The sequence below is a fragment of the Ursus arctos genome, unplaced genomic scaffold (genome assembly GCF_023065955.2).
Source record: "Ursus arctos isolate Adak ecotype North America unplaced genomic scaffold, UrsArc2.0 scaffold_36, whole genome shotgun sequence".
NCBI classification, from domain to species: Eukaryota; Metazoa; Chordata; class Mammalia; order Carnivora; family Ursidae; genus Ursus; species Ursus arctos.
Genome location: NW_026623050.1, coordinates 18,859,607 through 18,878,281, shown reverse-complemented (window position 1 = coordinate 18,878,281; position 18,675 = coordinate 18,859,607). Strand labels below are relative to the sequence as shown.

At 37.9% G+C, this 18,675-nt stretch overlaps 1 protein-coding gene across 4 annotated transcripts in view; it reads left to right on the top strand.

The window, feature by feature from the left end:
- WDR72 (WD repeat domain 72) overlaps positions 1-18,675 on the top strand; it is a 214,113-nt gene that overhangs the window by 39,776 nt on the left and 155,662 nt on the right. For all 4 annotated transcript variants that reach the window (XM_057306315.1, XM_026518516.4, XM_026518515.4 and 1 more), the window contains 10 exons: positions 241-319; positions 1,428-1,602; positions 2,271-2,347; positions 3,611-3,730; positions 4,683-4,828; positions 5,225-5,321; positions 9,649-9,790; positions 11,794-12,027; positions 14,275-14,495; positions 16,963-17,158. In XM_057306315.1, the coding sequence (XP_057162298.1) occupies positions 241-319; positions 1,428-1,602; positions 2,271-2,347; positions 3,611-3,730; positions 4,683-4,828; positions 5,225-5,321; positions 9,649-9,790; positions 11,794-12,027; positions 14,275-14,495; positions 16,963-17,158 (1,487 nt within the window). The remainder of the gene's footprint in view (positions 1-240; positions 320-1,427; positions 1,603-2,270; positions 2,348-3,610; positions 3,731-4,682; positions 4,829-5,224; positions 5,322-9,648; positions 9,791-11,793; positions 12,028-14,274; positions 14,496-16,962; positions 17,159-18,675) is intronic.

The following is an 18,675-nucleotide window of genomic DNA, read 5'->3' as shown; positions in this document are numbered from 1 at the left end:
TGAAGTAAGGTTTGTAGGCTGGCGGCAGGGTGTAATTACCCAAACAAAAAGACACAGATACGGTATGTCATCCCTGCTAATGACCACGACATTTTCTTGCTCAGTAATCTGTAACAAAAAGCCACATAAACGATCAGGTTGCATTTAAGTGCAGCACTAAAGAAAAACTTGGTGACACAAAAATTATTTCAGCCAATTGAGTAGAAATGACAGAGAATAATACAAAGTTATCTGTGCTAGGGAGATGTGTGTTTGGAATGTCACCAATGGACAGTGCGTGGAGACGGCCACACTTCCTTACAGGCACACTGCAATCTGTGTAAGTACCTTCCCCGCCTTCAGAACATTTCTGGATTCTGGAAACTCCTTTAGAGCATTTGCTAAGCACACCTTTAAAGAAAGGTCTTTGGAGGATATTCTTTTCTTTGATTTTTATTTTGTCCCTGGAGTAGGATAGTGTCAGTTATCATCTGTTATTTTGGCATTTTTCTTTCCCAAAAGTGACTATTCAAGCTTTTTTTTTCTAATTCTTTCTTTATTTCTGTATCCACTAAACAGAAAATTCGAAAGACAATTTTTAATTTTTTCTTAGTTACACTCACAGCACACAGACACACATAGAAAGATTCAGTTGTAATGACATGCTATTTTATAAAGCAAAAAAGTTTTTATTTCTCTTCAATTATAACCTGTTTTGGGATGGATAGGGTCTTAATTTCTGTATTTCTTATTTATGAAAACATAACAGAAAGTATAGCCGTACCTTTATAATCATCTCCCAATATTTAAAACGGATTTTGGCTTTTGGTAGATGAACTCCAACATATAGGTAAGGCATTGCATTATGCCATTGGTGCTTACAGTATTTTTTATATTTCACTCGTTGCTTTTGGCATTGATGACTTGCACTGCAATATTCATGAAGTCCTTTCTGGGACCAAAACCTGCACAGTGAGAGAATTTGTCAAGAGTACAATATATTACTCAATCTTTGATAAAGGCTGTTCTCAAAACTTACTTGGCACAATTCCTCACACACTCTTCAAATGCTTTTCTTTCTTCTTAACATACAGTAATGTTGCTAGGAGAAGGAATCTGATTTTTTTGTTGTTGTTTAATTCTACGTAGCATTCTAGAAATAAAACAGTTGTGAGCTTTCCATAACTTGGAATAAGATTCTTTCTTCCTAAAAGATCCCCCTTCCTCCAGAAAAATGGTGAATTACCAATGAGACTGAAGTCCCAAATCAATGCTTCAAAAGTATGGAATAATTGAACTAAAAGAAATTTTACTTGTTATTCGGTAGCAAGTAAATACTTTAATTGAATAGATGCTAAAACTAAAATCCAGAGAAGTCTTCACCATAGCCCAAATTATGTTCATTGCTAGTAATAATTAACTCTTTGCTTTGAATTCCATTTTCATAGTATTACCACTGCTCGTTCCGGATGACTGGGGAAGGCTGGCTTTTGTGTTGTGGAGAATATCAAGATGTTCTTATCATTGATGCCAAAAGCTTGGATGTTATTCACACTTTTATATCATCTCAGTCTCCTGATTGGATCAACTGCATGTGCATTGTTCACTCCATGAGAATTCAAGGTAAGAGTTGGCCATTATATGACACTAAGAGAGTGCATACAGAAATATCACTTTTGAACAATTTGTTAAACTAATGCGCCAGAGTTCAAAATACTTCTTTATGTTTACCTGTTACGTTATGTTTACCTGAGGACGGTTCTCTAAGCCAGATCAGGAAAACTGAGAACACCCATGTCAGTGGTTCAAGTCATTACAAAGTCAGCAAAAGGTCGAGATGAAATGAAAAGAGGACACTGTTTCCATGACCCAGGTCATTGGTACATTTCAAGAGTGACAACCAGGCATTTGTTGTGGATTAGCAAAACTCTCGGAACTTTTGCCTTGCTGTATCTTCTGGATATAGAAGAGATATCAGATTCCGTAATGAAGGAAAGCTGGCTCCTTGTTTCTGAAATAGGAAGGTGCAATATTGACAGTATAATGATTTTCAATGTAGTTCTGCTCTTAGTGGCATTCTTCTGTTACATGGGGGTCACTCTGAAATTTTAAAACCAATTTAAAATGTGATCTAAAATGTTTATTTTTTATTAAAAAAAATCAAAAAACCCAAGGCTCAAAATTTTCCACCTGTGTAACCCTGTGTAATCCTTAAACGACTATGCTATGATCTTTACAGCAATCAGTTATAACAGAGGTCAACTTACATGTGACCTTTATTGTTCTTACAGAAGATTCTCTCTTGGTGGTATCAGTAGCGGGTGAGCTCAAAGTGTGGGATCTCTCTTCATCTATCAACAGCATTCAGGTTGGCTTGTGAAACTCTTGTTTTTTATTCTCTAATATCAAGTATATTTACTGATTTTTTTAAATTATAAGGGTGCTACCCATTCACTGATAAGAGTTCAAATAATATTGAGGCGCCTGGGTGGCTCAGTCAGTAAGCATCTGCCTTCAGCTCAGGTCATGATATCAGGTCCTGGGATCCAGCCCCACGTAGGGCTCTGCACTCAGCGGGTAGTCTGCTTCTCTCTCTCTCCTTCTCCCCTCTGCACCTCCCCCCTCCACCTCGTGCTCATGTGCATGCACTCTCTCTCAAATAAATAAAATCTTTAAAAAAAAAAAAAGAGTTCAAATAATGTAGAAGTGTATAAATTTATATCCATTTACTTCCCCCATCACTCCTCCAAGGGGTGGGCATTGGTAACAATTAGATTGTATCCTTCCAGCCTGTTGTCAGGACATATACAAATATTCTTTTTATACACACACACACACACACACACACACACCTGTGCACACACACACGTTGGTTACATTTTAAAAGAAATTCATAAATCTGTCATAGAAGAATATCTTTCTGACCCTTACAGCAGAAATAAAGACCCTTTCTTCTGAGGATATGTGAGTGGTGGCCGGGAGGTAACAGTCAACAGCTGCGGGTCACATGCACTGAGAGTCCAGTATATTTACCTGCTCCCTGCATCAGGCTACAAGTTGAGGTGGTGGATGACAGAAAAGTCATAATATTTATGCTGATGATAAAATTGTTTCAGCTGCGCTATGCTCTGAGCTCGCCTTTGGAATTTTTTGGTTGGGGAAGCCTAGGAATTGTGTTGGCATAATGAGCCCAAGAAACACACACTAGCATTATCAGAAATGTACTGTGAATATAGTATTCTAGGTGTCCTATTTTGGCCACTCCTTGATTTTTTTTTCAAAGCATTTTATTCATTTTTCTATTTTAGCAATTAAGGTACTACAGGGTTTTTTTTTTTTTTTAATATTTTACTTTTTTGGTTTTATCTCTCTGCCATGTCTGAAAATTAGAAACTTACTCATATCTGTACATTCTCAGCATCCCAGCACAGTCCCTACAGAATGATTATATGAGGAAACCTGTTCATGGTTTCCTTTGCAAAGTAAATTATTAGTTCAGAAAACTCAAAAGGAAACTGGGGTAGAAAAATTGGTGTGATGTACTTGAGGTGTATGAGGGGACAAGTCTTCTCGTACAGTCATGTATAAATTACCTAGAACTAGTACTAAAATGTTCTCATTCCTTTTGAAGGAAAAGCAAGATGTCTATGAAAAGGAATCCAGATTTCTTGACTCCTTGAACTGCCGGACAATACGATTTTGCACATATACAGAAAGACTTTTACTGGTGGTATTTTCTAAATGTTGGAAGGTATTATAAAATAACAAAATAATTACCAGTGATATACAAATGTCATTTTTTCTTGCTCAGTGCAATAATTATAAGAATATGATTTAAATACGACACAAACTCTATAATATTATTATCAGAGCATGGAATTATTTGTGTTTCATAGCCCCTTTTATCAGTGTTCCTCTCCCTGCGCTCAGCTCTTTTGCTTCTCAGGAGAATATATGTCTAAAATATATATCCTAATTTTATTAATAACAAAGTATTGTGATAGTGAGTATTTATCTTTAGATTATTTTTAAAATTTGATGCCTGCACTTTAGAACTAAAAAGAAAACTAATACTTTTCACCTACATACGTTGATTTTATTTTGAGGCTTTTTCTGCTTAGTCACTACATTCATTTTTAAGGAATATACATTCCTTTCTTGTGACTATAGTCACTGGCCTCTCCAATAAGAAAGAAAAACTGTTATTATATCATTTGATGGCGTCCTTTTTTTCTTTAATGTTCCATATAGCTGGCCCAGTTGACAAGACCATATTGTCTTAATTTATATGCTGATAATATACTTTTGAACAAAAATATAAAGTATGTGGTCTAACGAGATTTCGGCTGTATAAACTTTTTTGTGTAATAAATTTTCAAAATTTAAAGTTGGGCTACCATATGGAAGAAATAAAATTATATATACGTTTTGGAATTTTTTGGTCTCTGTGCTTAATGGGCAGATTCTGGAATGGCACAAAGCTTATTCACTGAAACCTACCTTAATATAAATGTGAAAAAATAAGTACCAGTAAAATATCATCTTGGTACATGAGTACAGTGTGCCCTGTTAGTAATAGTTAATATATTGTTGCATTAACACTGCCATCTAAATGGTCTTGATAAGCATAATTTATCTTTCATCTCATTGGCAGATTAGATTAAAAGCTTTTGTTAACGTGTGTCATTTATTTCGTATTTTAGGTTTATGATTATTGTGATTTTTCCCTTCTGCGGACTGAAGTTAGTGGAAGCGGGCAGTGTTTTGCTGGGGGAGAGGTGCTTGCGGCTCACAGAATCATCGTCTGGACAGAAGATGGTCACAGTTACATCTATCAGCTGCTGAACAGGTGGGCTCAGATGGGAGCGGCTTACAAAACATTCAGGTAGAAAATGAACTTTGGGAGGTTTATTATGGAAAAATCCCTGCATGCCACCCGTGATCAAAAACCAGAACAAAACAACTTTGGCACTAGAAGATTTACTCTGGGCTTGTAGGCTTCAGCCTTTGTATAAAACAGCAGGGGATGAAGGAATGAGATTAACCATGTATAACTTGTACAGCTGGTGCTGGGTTTTCAAAAAGTCACTTGTAATTATTAACCCAACAATTTCTAACTAGAGTTTAGAAACTTGAATGGTACCATCCAGCTTTTGAAAGTGGGAGGAGGAAAAAAAAAAAAAAAACAACAACGAATAAAGAACCCCAAAGTTCTAAATTCTGCTTTTTATTTTTCGCCATGCAGCGGGCTTTCCAAAAGCATATACCCTGCTGATGGAAGAGTGCTCAAAGAGACCATTTATCCTCATTTACTGTGCTCTACTTCTGTGCAGGAAAATAAGGTAATGCCAGGAGAGAGTGACTGCCTGCAAACTGTCACTCCGCATCTCAGATAAGTGTTGCTTTGTCTGTAACAGAGTCGGACTTGAAAAAGTTGAAGAATCACAGCAAGTTATCAATGAGAAAATCAAATCCAGCTATTAATGGGTACTGAAGAGAAAACATTGCCTTTGAAAAATGTATTTTTTAAAGTCTGATTACACAATATGTATTTATTATAGAAAAATTACCAAAGTTAAAAAAGGAGGAACGGAAATTCTTAATTTTGCCACTATAAATATTCATGAGGGGTATTTTTATGTGTTTACTTATTTTAATCAGGAAAATTTCAAATATTTAAAAAGTTGCAAGAATAGGACAGTGATCACTCATCTACCCTCTACCTAGATTCATCAGTTGTCAACATTTTGCTATATTTATTCTCTCTCTCTCCCTCTTTCTACACACACACACACACACACACACACACACACATTTTTCACTGACTCTTTGGATAAATGGTTTGATATAAAATTATTACCATTTTGATGTGGCTAATCCAGTTTTTAAACTTTATCAAATGGTTTATATCCTGCTTTTTTTAACTCAGTATTTATCATTTTTTGCATATATTTAGCTCTTCTTCTGAATAAATTTTCTTGCTAAAACAAATATAATTGTGATTCCTGGCAGAGATGAGGATATAATTGTGTTTTTACTTGACCGAATTATGTCCTTTGACACTCTATGTAAAGTGTCTATAAAATAAGTCATTTTATTTTAGTAGTGCTAACCAAAGTGGGGCTTTTGTTGTTGTTGTTGTTGTGTTAACCTATGGGCTTGGTCATCAGTTAATTATTCAAAGAAGTATTTCATGGAGAATGGAGGTGTTTGGATTACTGATGTGTCAACCAAGGAAGCATGTTATTTTTTTACAAAGTGATGGTTTGCTTAATTAGGTAGCATTGCTGTTGGAGATCCTATAGTTCCCGTGATTGTCCTTTTAACATGTCATCAAGGTTTTGTTGCAAAAACTTGATTAAGAAGCTGCCAGCCAAAAATGAGAACTCTAAGTGCCACCGAAGCATAGGCAAACTTTAGAATTATGGCATCAGGCACTATTTCTAAAGTCATGTGTGCATGGTAGTCGAGTCTTGTTTTGCTGTTGGTCATAAAAGCAGTATTGTGGCTTACCCAGAAAAGCATTTTTAGATATTTTTTAAAGGACCTGCCTGCCCATTCTTTTAGCTCCACAGTTTTCCCTAAAAGCTAAAATATAAGTAGTGTCCTTTAAGAGCTTCCAGTCGGCTCCAGATACCAGTGCTATACACAAATAATGTGGAAAAAGCACAGCAGTAACAAATTAACCTAAAAAATACCAGTCTTAGCGGAAGCCGTCTTATTAGGTTCCTCAAAATGTAAAGACATAGATTTATGGGTCTTCTATCAATAGTTCTTGTTTACACAACTTCAGTTACTTCTTTATCTTAAAAGTGGAAGTACTTGGACGCCAGTGAAATATGACGAGAATAATTGGAAACTTAAAGAAGCTGGTCTGCCCACCTTACACCTTTGCTTGCCCTTTGTCCATCAAGAAATTAAAGTCTGACATTATTCTCCTTATTCAAAACATCCCCGATATTCACTAAATATAAGACTTACTGGTTTCTCCTGCAGTTAGAAGGTAACATTTTGGTTGATGAGTTTGGTAAATAAAATGAGTTTAGAAAAGGGGATTCTATAAATACGCAGGATTAAGTCGACTCTTCTTTTGGAATGACACTGTTGAATTACATGTCAGTGTTTGACAGTAACGTGTTTTCAGAGTTACCATTTGTCGTGCTAGGAACATATCTGCTGATGGAGTTGTAGTAGCAAGATGGGACTGCCCCTTCCTCTCAGTACTTTGTGAAAGTCTCCAGCTTCAGATCACAGCTGATGATCACTGAGGCCTGTGACAGGGGTCCTGGTTGTTGAGATGAGGTACTGGGCTTTCCAGGGTGTTAGCTATGGAGTAACTCTGCAGTGCTGAGGTGGGAGTAGCTGGCGTAGAAACAGCCTGAGGTTTGCCGACGGGGAATTGGGGTGCATGAACTAAGAGTAATGACAATGATGGTGATGTTAGGCAACTTGTTCAGAGAGGTTAATTCCTAGGATTTGAACCTAGGCCATTTGGCCCCAGAGCCTGGCAGTGGGACTTGGGAGCAAGTTTCTCAGTTGTTCTGAAAAGTGGATAATAAGAATGGTTAATACTCACTGAGTATGTACCACAGACACGCCACCATTCTAAGCACCTCACCTTCAGCAACTCATTAATCCTGACAGCAATCCCATATAATAGGTGCTTTTATTGGCCTTCTTCGACAGTTAGGGAGAATGAGACACAGAGAGGTTAAGTAAATTGTCCAGATCAAGTAATTGGCTCTTTTAATAGAGTTAGTATGTGCTAAACCAGGGTTTGAATCCGGGCAGTTAACCCAAGAGGATTCACTCTTGAAGACTATTTTATTACTCTTGGAGGTACTCCCTCTTGGAGGATGAGTGCTCCTCGTGATGTGTGTGGGGTGCCGTGATGAAAAATCAGAATTCGTACGGTAAGAGGCTCTGAGGAGGTGTGCAGGTGAATAGCAGAACAGGAGAGGGAACCACTGGGAAGGATGAGGGCGGAGGCGACAAGGAGTGGGTGTGAGCAAGTGAGGGCAGAGGGGATGACAGCAGCCCAGGACCGTGAGCCACGGTGCCTGGAGCTGTGAGGGCAGACGCATGCTGCCTGCCACCAACCCGAATAACCACCCCACCTCCCTGGAGCTTCATTCCCACGTCAAAATCCGGAGGGAGTTGGACTAGTCAGTGCTAAGATTCCTCAAGGTCAGGAGAGTTTGAGAAGCCAGTTTACCCAAAGTTTATCAACACCGTTTCTAACCCTACAAAGGTGATGGCCTGAAAAGTGTAGACTCCAAAGTGCCTTCTGCACCTTAAAAAAAGAAAAAAAAAAAAGATTTATTCAGAGAACTGACTTCATTTGAACTGTTTCTCTTCTGCAACGCTCTCATTTTGGGAGACGATAGAGGATTGCGCATCTTGTTTGCATGGTTTTGGATTCCTGTCTTTTTCTCTTCCCGTCTTGGTTTTCTTACCCCCACAACAGGAATAATAACAATGTTTACTTACTTGGCAGCTTTGTTGTGAGGATTAAGTAGAGCAGTGTTTTGGCCTTTACTATTCTCTACAGATATAGTATAGAATCTTTCCAATAATACATCAAAGTCTTGACCTTCAAGCCTCTTTTCTGACTAGGAACTATCACTTTCATAGACTTCTTTAATTCTAGCACCAGCGGTTGGCTTTCTTTCCAGGGTGCCTTTTATTCGTAGATCAAAAGAAGTGTTTGTTTTTGTTTTTATAATCACTTAATGATTTTGATCCCTTGTGCAGAATCTCTCTATGCAAGTCTGCCCAAAGAACACCTACGCTGCACTGAGATACTAGAGAGATCCTAGACCCATTCACTAGTAAAAGCCTATCTTCCAGAACTCTGGTGCCCAATATTCCTACTCTGCCTCAGCAAAATTATAACTTCATGCACATAAATATATAATATGTCTTAATATAAACGATAACTATATATTTATTTATATTAATATAATATTTGTTTCTTTGTTTACTTATTTATTTATATGTTATGGACTCTTTTATGTGTGGCCACTTAGGATATTTAAAATCAAACATATTCAATCTGAAAAATAGTCAACAGAAAGTAGAAAGTATATTAATAAGACAAAATTACCATACAGATATTAGTTGTTGCTATTTTCATTGACGATTGGAGCTGAAGGGGCCATAAAGATAATCAGGCCTCCTTAGTGGGAAGTAGAGTATGGTCATGAAGTCATGGACTCTTGAGTCAGAATTATTGGACTCCAAAGCATGTTGCTGTCTGTTAGCACTCTGCGTAAATCAACGTCTTCACTCTCAGTTTATTCGTCTGTAAACTGGAGACAGTGATAGCATCAACTTCACAGAATTATTGTGAGGATTATTTAGCTGAATGGATGGAAAGCCCCTAACAGCATGTGTCACACATACACAGAACAAGTTCAGTAAATGTTAAATATTCTCAGTAACTCTCCGAAGTCTAGCTGATGACTTTGCTTCTATTTTATAAAAAATTGTTCTGTCGAGTAAGAGATTATTTCAGTTAAGTTACTTGGAATTTTTGAAAGACCAGGAAACAAACGGAAACAGTTTAGTTCATCTATGAAGTCCTGTCCCTCCATTTTAAAACGGTGGTTGTCATTTTATATTTAGATATTTTTTCTACATAAAAGCTAACTTTTTGTTTTGAACCAGAGCCTTTCCTTTGTTATGGGCTACATGAATGAACGGAAAGAGCCTTTTTATAAGGTACTTTTCTCCGGAGAAGTCTCAGGAAGAATTACTTTGTGGCACATCCCTGATGTTCCTGTATCCAAGTTTGATGGTTCTCCTAGAGGTAAGACAATTTCTAACCTATTTCTAATCACATGTCTTCTGAGAACGAGTTTATGATTAACTCAGTGTTTTTCTCATTTGAGTCACACGAGGCTACGAATAAGACAAATTTTCTCATGTACAACTATGCATTAGATGTCAACATAAAGGTAGGTATAAACATTTTTTGTTTTTGTCTTTGTTTGGGGGGGGGGGCGCAGAGAGAGAGAGAGAATCCCAAACAGGCTCCACACCCAGCCCAGAGCCCAAAGTAGGGCTTGATCTCACGACCCTGAGACCATGACCTGAGCCGAAATCAAGAGTTGGATGCTTAACCGACTGAGCCACCCAGGCGCCCCAAACATGATGTTTATAGATCTTGTACAATAATACAACCAATATAATTCAAATGAACATCCATTTAACAGGAATGGTGTTTTATTGAAATGAAATGAGCGCTTGCAGCATGAATGTAGGATAGGCTGATACACCATACTCATGTTTTTGAATTTGTCGTGCCCATATACTGTACCTTTTCAGCCAATTTCTCTGTTGGTGGTATTGCAGCTGCTTGGAATTACAGGCACAGATATAAACTTGGCCACTAAAACATTTAGCATTTGCTTACTTTAGTTTTTCATAGAATACAAAACTGAGATTATTAGAGTAAACGTTATTGTGGAGAACCTTCAAACTCCTGAGACCACGTATTCCAAATTGGGGAAGGCTGTTTTACTCTTTTTCCCTTTTACCCAAGTCATTAAGTCATCTCTGTGAATCCTTGTCTGGGGCACAGCAGAAACAAGGTCCTCAATACTTAATTTCTAGCAAATTTCCACTATTTAACAAATCTACCAGTATAACTTTTAGTGTCTTTGTCCCAAATGCTTTCAAAATGGTTCATAATAGTCCTAGGTTAATAAGAAATGGGTCAAAAAATAGATGGAGAACTTAGTACAGCGTATGGAAAAGTTTCTCACAAGTTCAGTTTAAGACTTAAAATACATACCAGGGGCCCCTGGGTGGCACAGCGGTTAAGCGTCTGCCTTCGGCTCAGGGCGTGATCCCAGCGTTATGGGATCGAGCCCCACATCAGGCTCCTCTGCTATGAGCCTGCTTCTTCCTCTCCCACTCCCCCTGCTTGTGTTCCCTCTCTCGCTGGCTGTCTCTATCTCTGTCAAATAAATAAATAAAATCTTTAAAAAAAATAAATAAAATAAAATACATACCCTGCCCCTGCTGAGGCCACCTGATGGTGACCCTAGGATTTTTCACGTATGTTCCACTGCCAGCAGCAGAATTAAGTTAGCATCTAGTTAACCTTCTTTATAATTAGAACCATAGACATCTACGACAGCGTTTGATGCTTGTCTCAGGTTTGGACTCTAGGTTTTCATAGTCATTGTGGCATATGTACTGCAAGACCAGGGGTCTCTTTCATAGAGAGGTAGGTTGGCTTTGACTTGCCCTCTTTGCTCCTGCATCCAAGCTTCTCTCCCTTCCTGAGCCTACTTGAGGCCCAGTTCAAATGGTTGGGTAGCATGCTATGTAAAAGGATAACCAGTGTTCTTGGTACTCATAGATAATTGTCCGGGGGGGGGGGTTGGTATGATTTTCATACCCTTGATATTTAAAGAATACATTTCTTCCATTTTCCTCACATAACTAATAGACCCTCAGTTTTCCTTCTTAATATTGCTGAGACACAGAGAACTTAGGAGATTGGACCACCACTTTACGTCATTGCAAGACTTTCTCAGTTCTATTCAGTTGACCTAAGTCTAAAATGAATGCACTAATACACACCTGTTCTTCTGAGGCTCCTTGAAGGACAGAGGATTTCATTGGAAATAGCATTTGGAATAAAGACAGTAGATGACAGGAGAACTCTTCTGCGGATAGCCACTGTTAGAATGGCAAAAGAGCCTCTTAGGTACCCCAAGGGATGGTTCCTTGATAACATTTTCCATATCTGTGATGAATTTAAAAACTGAATTTTCCCTTTTTCATGTGTTTTCCTTTTAGAAATACCAATAACTGCCACCTGGACCCTTCAAGATAATTTTGATAAGCATCATACCATGTCACAAAGTATTATTGACCATGTCTCTGGAATTGGAACAGTGGGAGTCACTTCGTCAGAGTATGTCCCAAGTCTTGATAAACTAATATGTGGCTGTGAAGATGGGACAATTTTCATTACACAGGCTTTGAATGCTGCCAAAGCAGGACTTCTAGAAGGCGGTTCTTTATTAAAAGGTCATTGAATTTTATTTAACCCTATTTATTTAATTTCCTTAAGCTTCAACTTTAACAAATTATACTAAGAAGATTCCTGAAGCTTAAAAAATTTGCTGACATTTGCTAATTAATGTGTATATATTTTAATATTAAAATAAAAACATCTAGTTTTTTTTTAAAGTCAATTGGAAGGTTATACAATGAGAAATATGTTTCTCTTCTTCCTTGATCTTCCAGCTCCCTTCAACAAAGGTGACTGCTAATAAGTTTCTTTATGCCCTCCTCAAAATTTTCTATGCATATGCAAGTACATACCAACATACTAATATGCATTCTTTTAATAATATTATACAAATAGAGGCATAGTCTATACACTTAACTGACATTTCCTGAAGTGTATCTTAATAAAATATTTTGGAGCACATTCTTTATGAGTTCCATTTAAATGACTAATAATAATCAAATTTTAATTTTTAAAAAATCTATTAATGGGTGTTTCAGTTTTTCTAGTCTTTGGCTACTGGAGGCAATGCTGAATTTACCATCTTTGGACATACATGTGAGGAGATCTGAGTATTAATTCTCAGGAGTAGAATTACTGGGTCGACATCAGTATTTTAATTTTGAAAATATATCTAAAATGTTCTCCGAAGAGCATGTATCTGTGTACATGGGTGTCCACTAACAGCCTATGAAAATGCCTTTTTCCCCACACCCGAGCTAACTTTGTGTGCTATTAAACTTTTTAATGTTTGCCAATCAGGAGAAAATGGTATCTTCCTGTTTTAATTTTTTATTTTTTTGTAAATGAAATATAAATATGTTCTTATACATTTTTGTGCATTGCAACGGTGAATACCTATTAAATAAACACTGTTGTGGAGTAAGTGTAGTTGTGTAGATATGTCTAATATTTTTTAATGCATGGATCCTAGTAGATTGCAAGGTCCTTAAGAGCAAAGGCCAAATCTCACTTTTTAAGGCACATCTTGTTACTGTTCTCAGCTTACTTTGGCTGCTTACTAAATGCTACTATCTTATGTTCAGTGATTACCTAAGATAGAGGAGTGAACAGCAATGAACAGAGGGCAGGTAACATACTGCTCCACAGCTCAATGGCTGCTGTTAAAAGTTAGTGAAAAAGCTTAAGACCTTAGCATTTTTTATCTAGGCTGATATTGTCTTATCCATAAAACAAGCACAAACATACATTTGACTTGAACATTTGAATTAATATTCATCGTGGTTTGCTAAGGGATATAAAGTGAGGATGTGCCTCATGGAATAAAAATAACTAATGATTCTTTAGTAGAAGTAATAATGATTCTTTGGGACTCTTTCTCAATCTGAGTAAAGAGGGTTTGTGGTCGTTGGTCTTCTCCATTTTTTTTTTTTTAAGTTTAGCTAATGCCGTAAGAAGCAGTACAGAAACTGGGCGTCAGTAGCCCTGTTCTGGTATAGCTAGGGTATGCAATACCCACATTCCTACCAAGTGCCAGTGCTAGGAATTGAAGGGCATTATCATATTTATTCCCACAACAGTCTTGTGTGAAGTAAGTGCTATTATTATCCCAAGTTTTTCATGTACAGTACCTGTGACTTAGAGGGGAAAAGCAATTTGTCGTGGTGACCCATCTAGGAGACCAAAGCTGGATTCGTCTCACAGCAAAACTCTGCTCTCAAGCATGCTGTGCTCTTCTACACTTGGATTCAAGTCGCTTAACTTCTCTGCACCTCCGGCACTTTCTCTGTAAAACAAAGATCAAACTAGGTGATCGCTAATATTTTTTAAGGCAAAACTGTTCTGCAAAACTTTGCTTTTTTTTTATACTAGACTTGGTTATGCTTATTGAAGGGGCAGCGGTGGAGTCCTGAGATTAATTTTTGTAGAAGCAAAATGTGTGAGTTGTTCATTCTTTTACACTAGCCTTTGCTGTGTGACAGCACTGGAATTGGTGCTAGCTAATTTTGGCGCTGGCTAACTTGCTGACTAAACTAAAATTGGTGCTCGCTAACTTGCGAACATCCTTAATGAATCAGCAGACTTCCAACAACCAGACTTCATCAAAAGCTCGACCTAGCTTAGGAGGAAGTACTTGCCTTCTGAGATGGTCCAAGGGTTGTTCGTTCATTTTCTTAACCAACAGCCTAGCTTTAATGATGTGTTTTTTCTTTGCATTAAAATTTTTAAAAGAAAATGTTAGCACGATTTCTTGAGCAAAAATATTTTTTTTTCCAATTATATGGTGTTTGATTGTTTTCCAGATTCCCTTCCTTACAAAGTTCTCAAAGGCCATCACCAAAGTGTTACTTCATTACTTTACCCACATGGTCTCTCTTCGAAATTAGACCAAAGTTGGCTTGTGTCTGGGGACCAGGACTCATGTGTCATCTTGTGGAATATCTTTACTGAAGAAATTTTGCATAAATTCTTTTTGGAGGCTGGTCCAGTAACAAGTCTTTTGATGTCACCAGAGAACTTCAGAGTAAGTTAAGACAAAGAGTAAAACTTAACATAAATTTAGAAGTTATATAACATTATGGAACATTTAAAAAACATAAGGGAAATTAACCCATATTCCCAGAGAAAAAAGTTCTGTGGACCCATAATACAACTGGATAATTTTTATGAATTCCTTTCTAATCTTTATATGCATTATTATTATTACAGCTTACAAACTAATTTGAATCTAAAGCAAAGATTTTGTCAATTCGTGGCTTTACAAAATCCAATTAATTCTCTTACTTTTTTTTCTTTTTCCCCCCCCTAATTCTATATCTTAATCTTAGTGGAAAATAAAAAGTAATAGACGCTCAATGTAGAAGCAATTCAAATATATAGGGATCTATAAATTAGAAAATAATGTTTGCCTTGAAAATTTACTTTTATAATAATATCGATAGTTACATTTTCTTAAATAGATTTTTGTTTGCTGTCTTTCATTTGTTTGACAGATAACCAGCTTTAACACATTTCTGAGCGTCTACCCCGTGCAGACCAAAAGGAAATACTTTCAGATACAATTTTCGCATGTAATATAAACTTAAATTCAGCTTCCAGAAAGCTGACATCTTTGTTAAAATATGAACAGTCAACTTTGGAGTTTCCTGAGTTTGTCCATCAGTTGACTGACTTGCCAAAATTATTTCTGTATAATAATAACCAAAAAAAATTAGCTGCAGAGGAAACAGAGAAAACTTACACTGTATTTTTGTAGTAAGACATAATGAAAGATTTCAGTAACACAAATGATTAGACAGATCAGTGAAACAAAGTTAAGAGACTTAAAAAAAAGACTTTCATATGGTGATTTCGGATACTTTGATATGTCTTTTATTCCTGAAGTTCCCTCCCTTTTTTTTTTCATATATATATATCATTTTTTTTTTTCCTCAAAGCTCTAGGACAGTAGTCAAATCCTGACCCCTTTTACTTCTGCCTCAGTCATACATGACTTAACTCCAAACCAAGTGAAATAAAAAAGGAGTTTATTGAAAGGGCATAAGAGGCAATATTTTAGATATACAAAACAAACCACTACAGTAAGGACCCAGTGAAATTTGAACTTAAATTCAGAAACCCCTAACCCAAGAGTCTGTTTTCTGTGATTGCTTCATTCTCTTGCTTCTTCCTGTGACCTCTTTTAGCTTTTCAGTTTCAAATGCATAGAAAAGAGAATCTGATTGGCCCAGTGTGGGTCTCCAGTGTGTGTCGACCTCTGGCTGTTGAGTCTGTGTTCGCGTGTGACGTGTATGTTTGCACGTTGTCTGTGTGTCTACGTTTCCTGAAGTACGTGGGGCTCTCTGTTCTAGGGGCTGCGAGTTTGCAGGCTCTCTAGGAGGTGGTAGTGGGGAGGCAACGCCGTCTGCCCTATCCTACAAGTCCAGGCTCCCCATATAGCACACCTGCCATGTGGTGATATTTTTTCCCCCTCAGGATTTCTGTAGTCTCCTTAGAACAAATGAGGACAAATAACTTGCTCCCCAGCACCCCACAGAAAGAGCTCAGTAATGGGCACAGGGAGATTCTCAGGGGATCCCAACTGATGCTTTAAACATAGCATCTGAAACTGGCTATGTGCCCTCGTGAGAGTCAGAGCATCCACATAGCAGAGGGGTTAGAAAAGAAACAAAGACGTGGAAGAGCCCCTCCCTGCTCCCCCTCCTCCCCGCAGCCCCCCACCCACCCCCATCACGGGCTGACTAACACAGGGCCTTCTTGGTGAGGCACAGACCAGCCCTGGAAACTCCTCCCACATTAGCCTCACAGCACCCAGCATGGATGGTCTTTGTCCTAAACTGTGTTCAAGGTAACCACATGCTGACTTTTTAAAAAGTATCTTAAGAATCTTCGTCCTGGGAGCCTATTTTTGGTCCTTGTATCTTTGAAGCTGTGCATTCAGTTGGAACTATCTAATGCTTACCTCTTTTAGATTGTGTCTACACTGAGTTTCCTGTTTGGATTAGAATCTGAATAGTTCTGGGAACAGCACCAAATCACATTCTGAGGCTCTAAGTGGAAAATATCAGCTCATGATACCCTTGGGCCTAAGCTTGTGTCTACAAATAGCTTCTTTTTGTGGCAACAAATTAGTTCTGGGGTTTATTTTATTCTGCATTATTTCCGATGTCTGCCTCACTGCCTGAATTTGCTGAGTGATGGTCAGGTCCTTCATTTATCTTATAAGTAGATTTGGCTTGGAATTCTCCTTTTTCACTTGTGTCTCTTGACTTTCCTAATGAGTTGTTGAATTTAAAATCTGCGTGGTGTTTAAAGCTCCTCTTCAGAGTGTTGTATGAAGAAGTCCCGTAGAAAGCAGAAATGTCATTTTGTAAATGGTGTTTCAACAAAATATTTTTACGTTAGGGGAAAAAATAGGATTTGAGGAAAGCATTTGACTATTTACTTACAAATAACACTTTTGTTTTGTTTTTTGTTATTTCCCCCCACAGCTAAGAAGTGACCAGGTCATTTGCTGTGTGTGCAGTGACCATTCCGTGGCTCTCCTTCACCTTGAGGGGAAGAGGCACCTCCTGCATGCCCGCAAGCACCTTTTCCCTGTGAGGATGATAAAATGGCACCCGGTTGAGAATTTTTTAATTGTTGGATGTGCTGATGACTCCGCTTACATCTGGGAAATTGAAACAGGTAAATTAGAATTTCACCCCTTTCATTTTTTATCTGTTTGTGCGTCAAAGCATTGGGCTAGGCGGAGAGTTCCAGAGAATACGCGGTGACCACCTTACCTGCTTTAACCCTTTGGTTGGGCTGCGTTTAATGGCTTTGGTTGAAGGCGTGTGTGGAAAAGAGAACACAATGGCCCAAGTCAGATCTTGACCAACTGATGATTAGCTGACAGAGCAGTGCGCAGGAATGAGCCGGATATTTCTGGAAGCTATAAATAAAAACATAAGTTATCTACTTTAATTATTAACAAGAGAGAAATTTAGTGTCCTACTAGTCTCAAATTATCATTAAATTCTGCCTTCTTCAGCATACTCACCATCTCAGCAACATTTCGAGCTAATTGATGATCAGTAATAATGGAATATAATTAATTACAAAACTCCAAAAAGTTGAGTCAGGGAAACTGAAAACTGAGTGGCTCAAGTGAACTTTTGATGTCCTAGTGTAGAGAATGTACAGTGTGAAAGGTAAAGTTTTCAAAAATTTAAGATTGCGAGTAACACCCTTCAGGCAGATGCTGGGAACTTATCAAATACGGCAAGGTAATTAATGAACGTGAGTCAGGGGAGTGCGTCTGAGAGTACATTTTGCTGAAACCCTTGCATGATTTTTATTGATTAATCAGTGGTGGTTTTATGTTGGGTGTTATTAACAGACTGGATAGTTTATAATATCATAGTTTAGAGTCATACTTCACCAAAATAATTGCTATTTTCTTTACATTTGACTTTTGTGTGTTAACGACGACGACTAAGGTACCGGTGTGTGGAGGGCGCCGTATGATTCTGCCTTGCAGTGTACCTTGCTTTCCAGTTTTGATGGCCTTCCGTGTTCACTTCCCATTAGCTTATCACAACTTCGGGGGTAGGTGGAAGCGGCTTTATTCCCCATTTTATTGATGAGGCATTCGTAACTCTGATTTGTAGGTGCACAAGTTTGCATTGCTAACAAGCGGCGAACCAGTATAAGGCCCCCACCGTTTTTTGCACAATATGCACAAAATTAGGAGAGTTTTAGAATTCTTGGGTAATCTGTCAACCTGAGTGACAATTGAGTATAATGGATACAATGAGCTCTAAAGCCTGGGCTTGCTTCCAGGACCTGCTAACAAAGGCTGGCCTCGGGCAAGCAACTTGGCTTCACCGCAGGTCCATCTCTTCATCTATGAAATGGGAGTAATGACACCACCTTCCTGTCAGGATTAAATCAACTAATACAGACCATGCTCGTAAACAGTGCCTACAGGTCCTATGCCCTCAATAATAGTTAACTGTTATTAATACGGTCAAAGAACGCGGCAAAATCTTGACTTCTGCTTGTGGAATCTAAGTCTGTAAAACACATAAATGTGTGCAGTTGCGTTGTTTGCAATTGTGGAATTGTGAAGAATTGCTAACCAAACATATTTTTCCTAGGAAATAGAATCGAGTGAGAACAAAGAAATAGCTGGGCACTGACAAATGTTTACAGTTCCATTG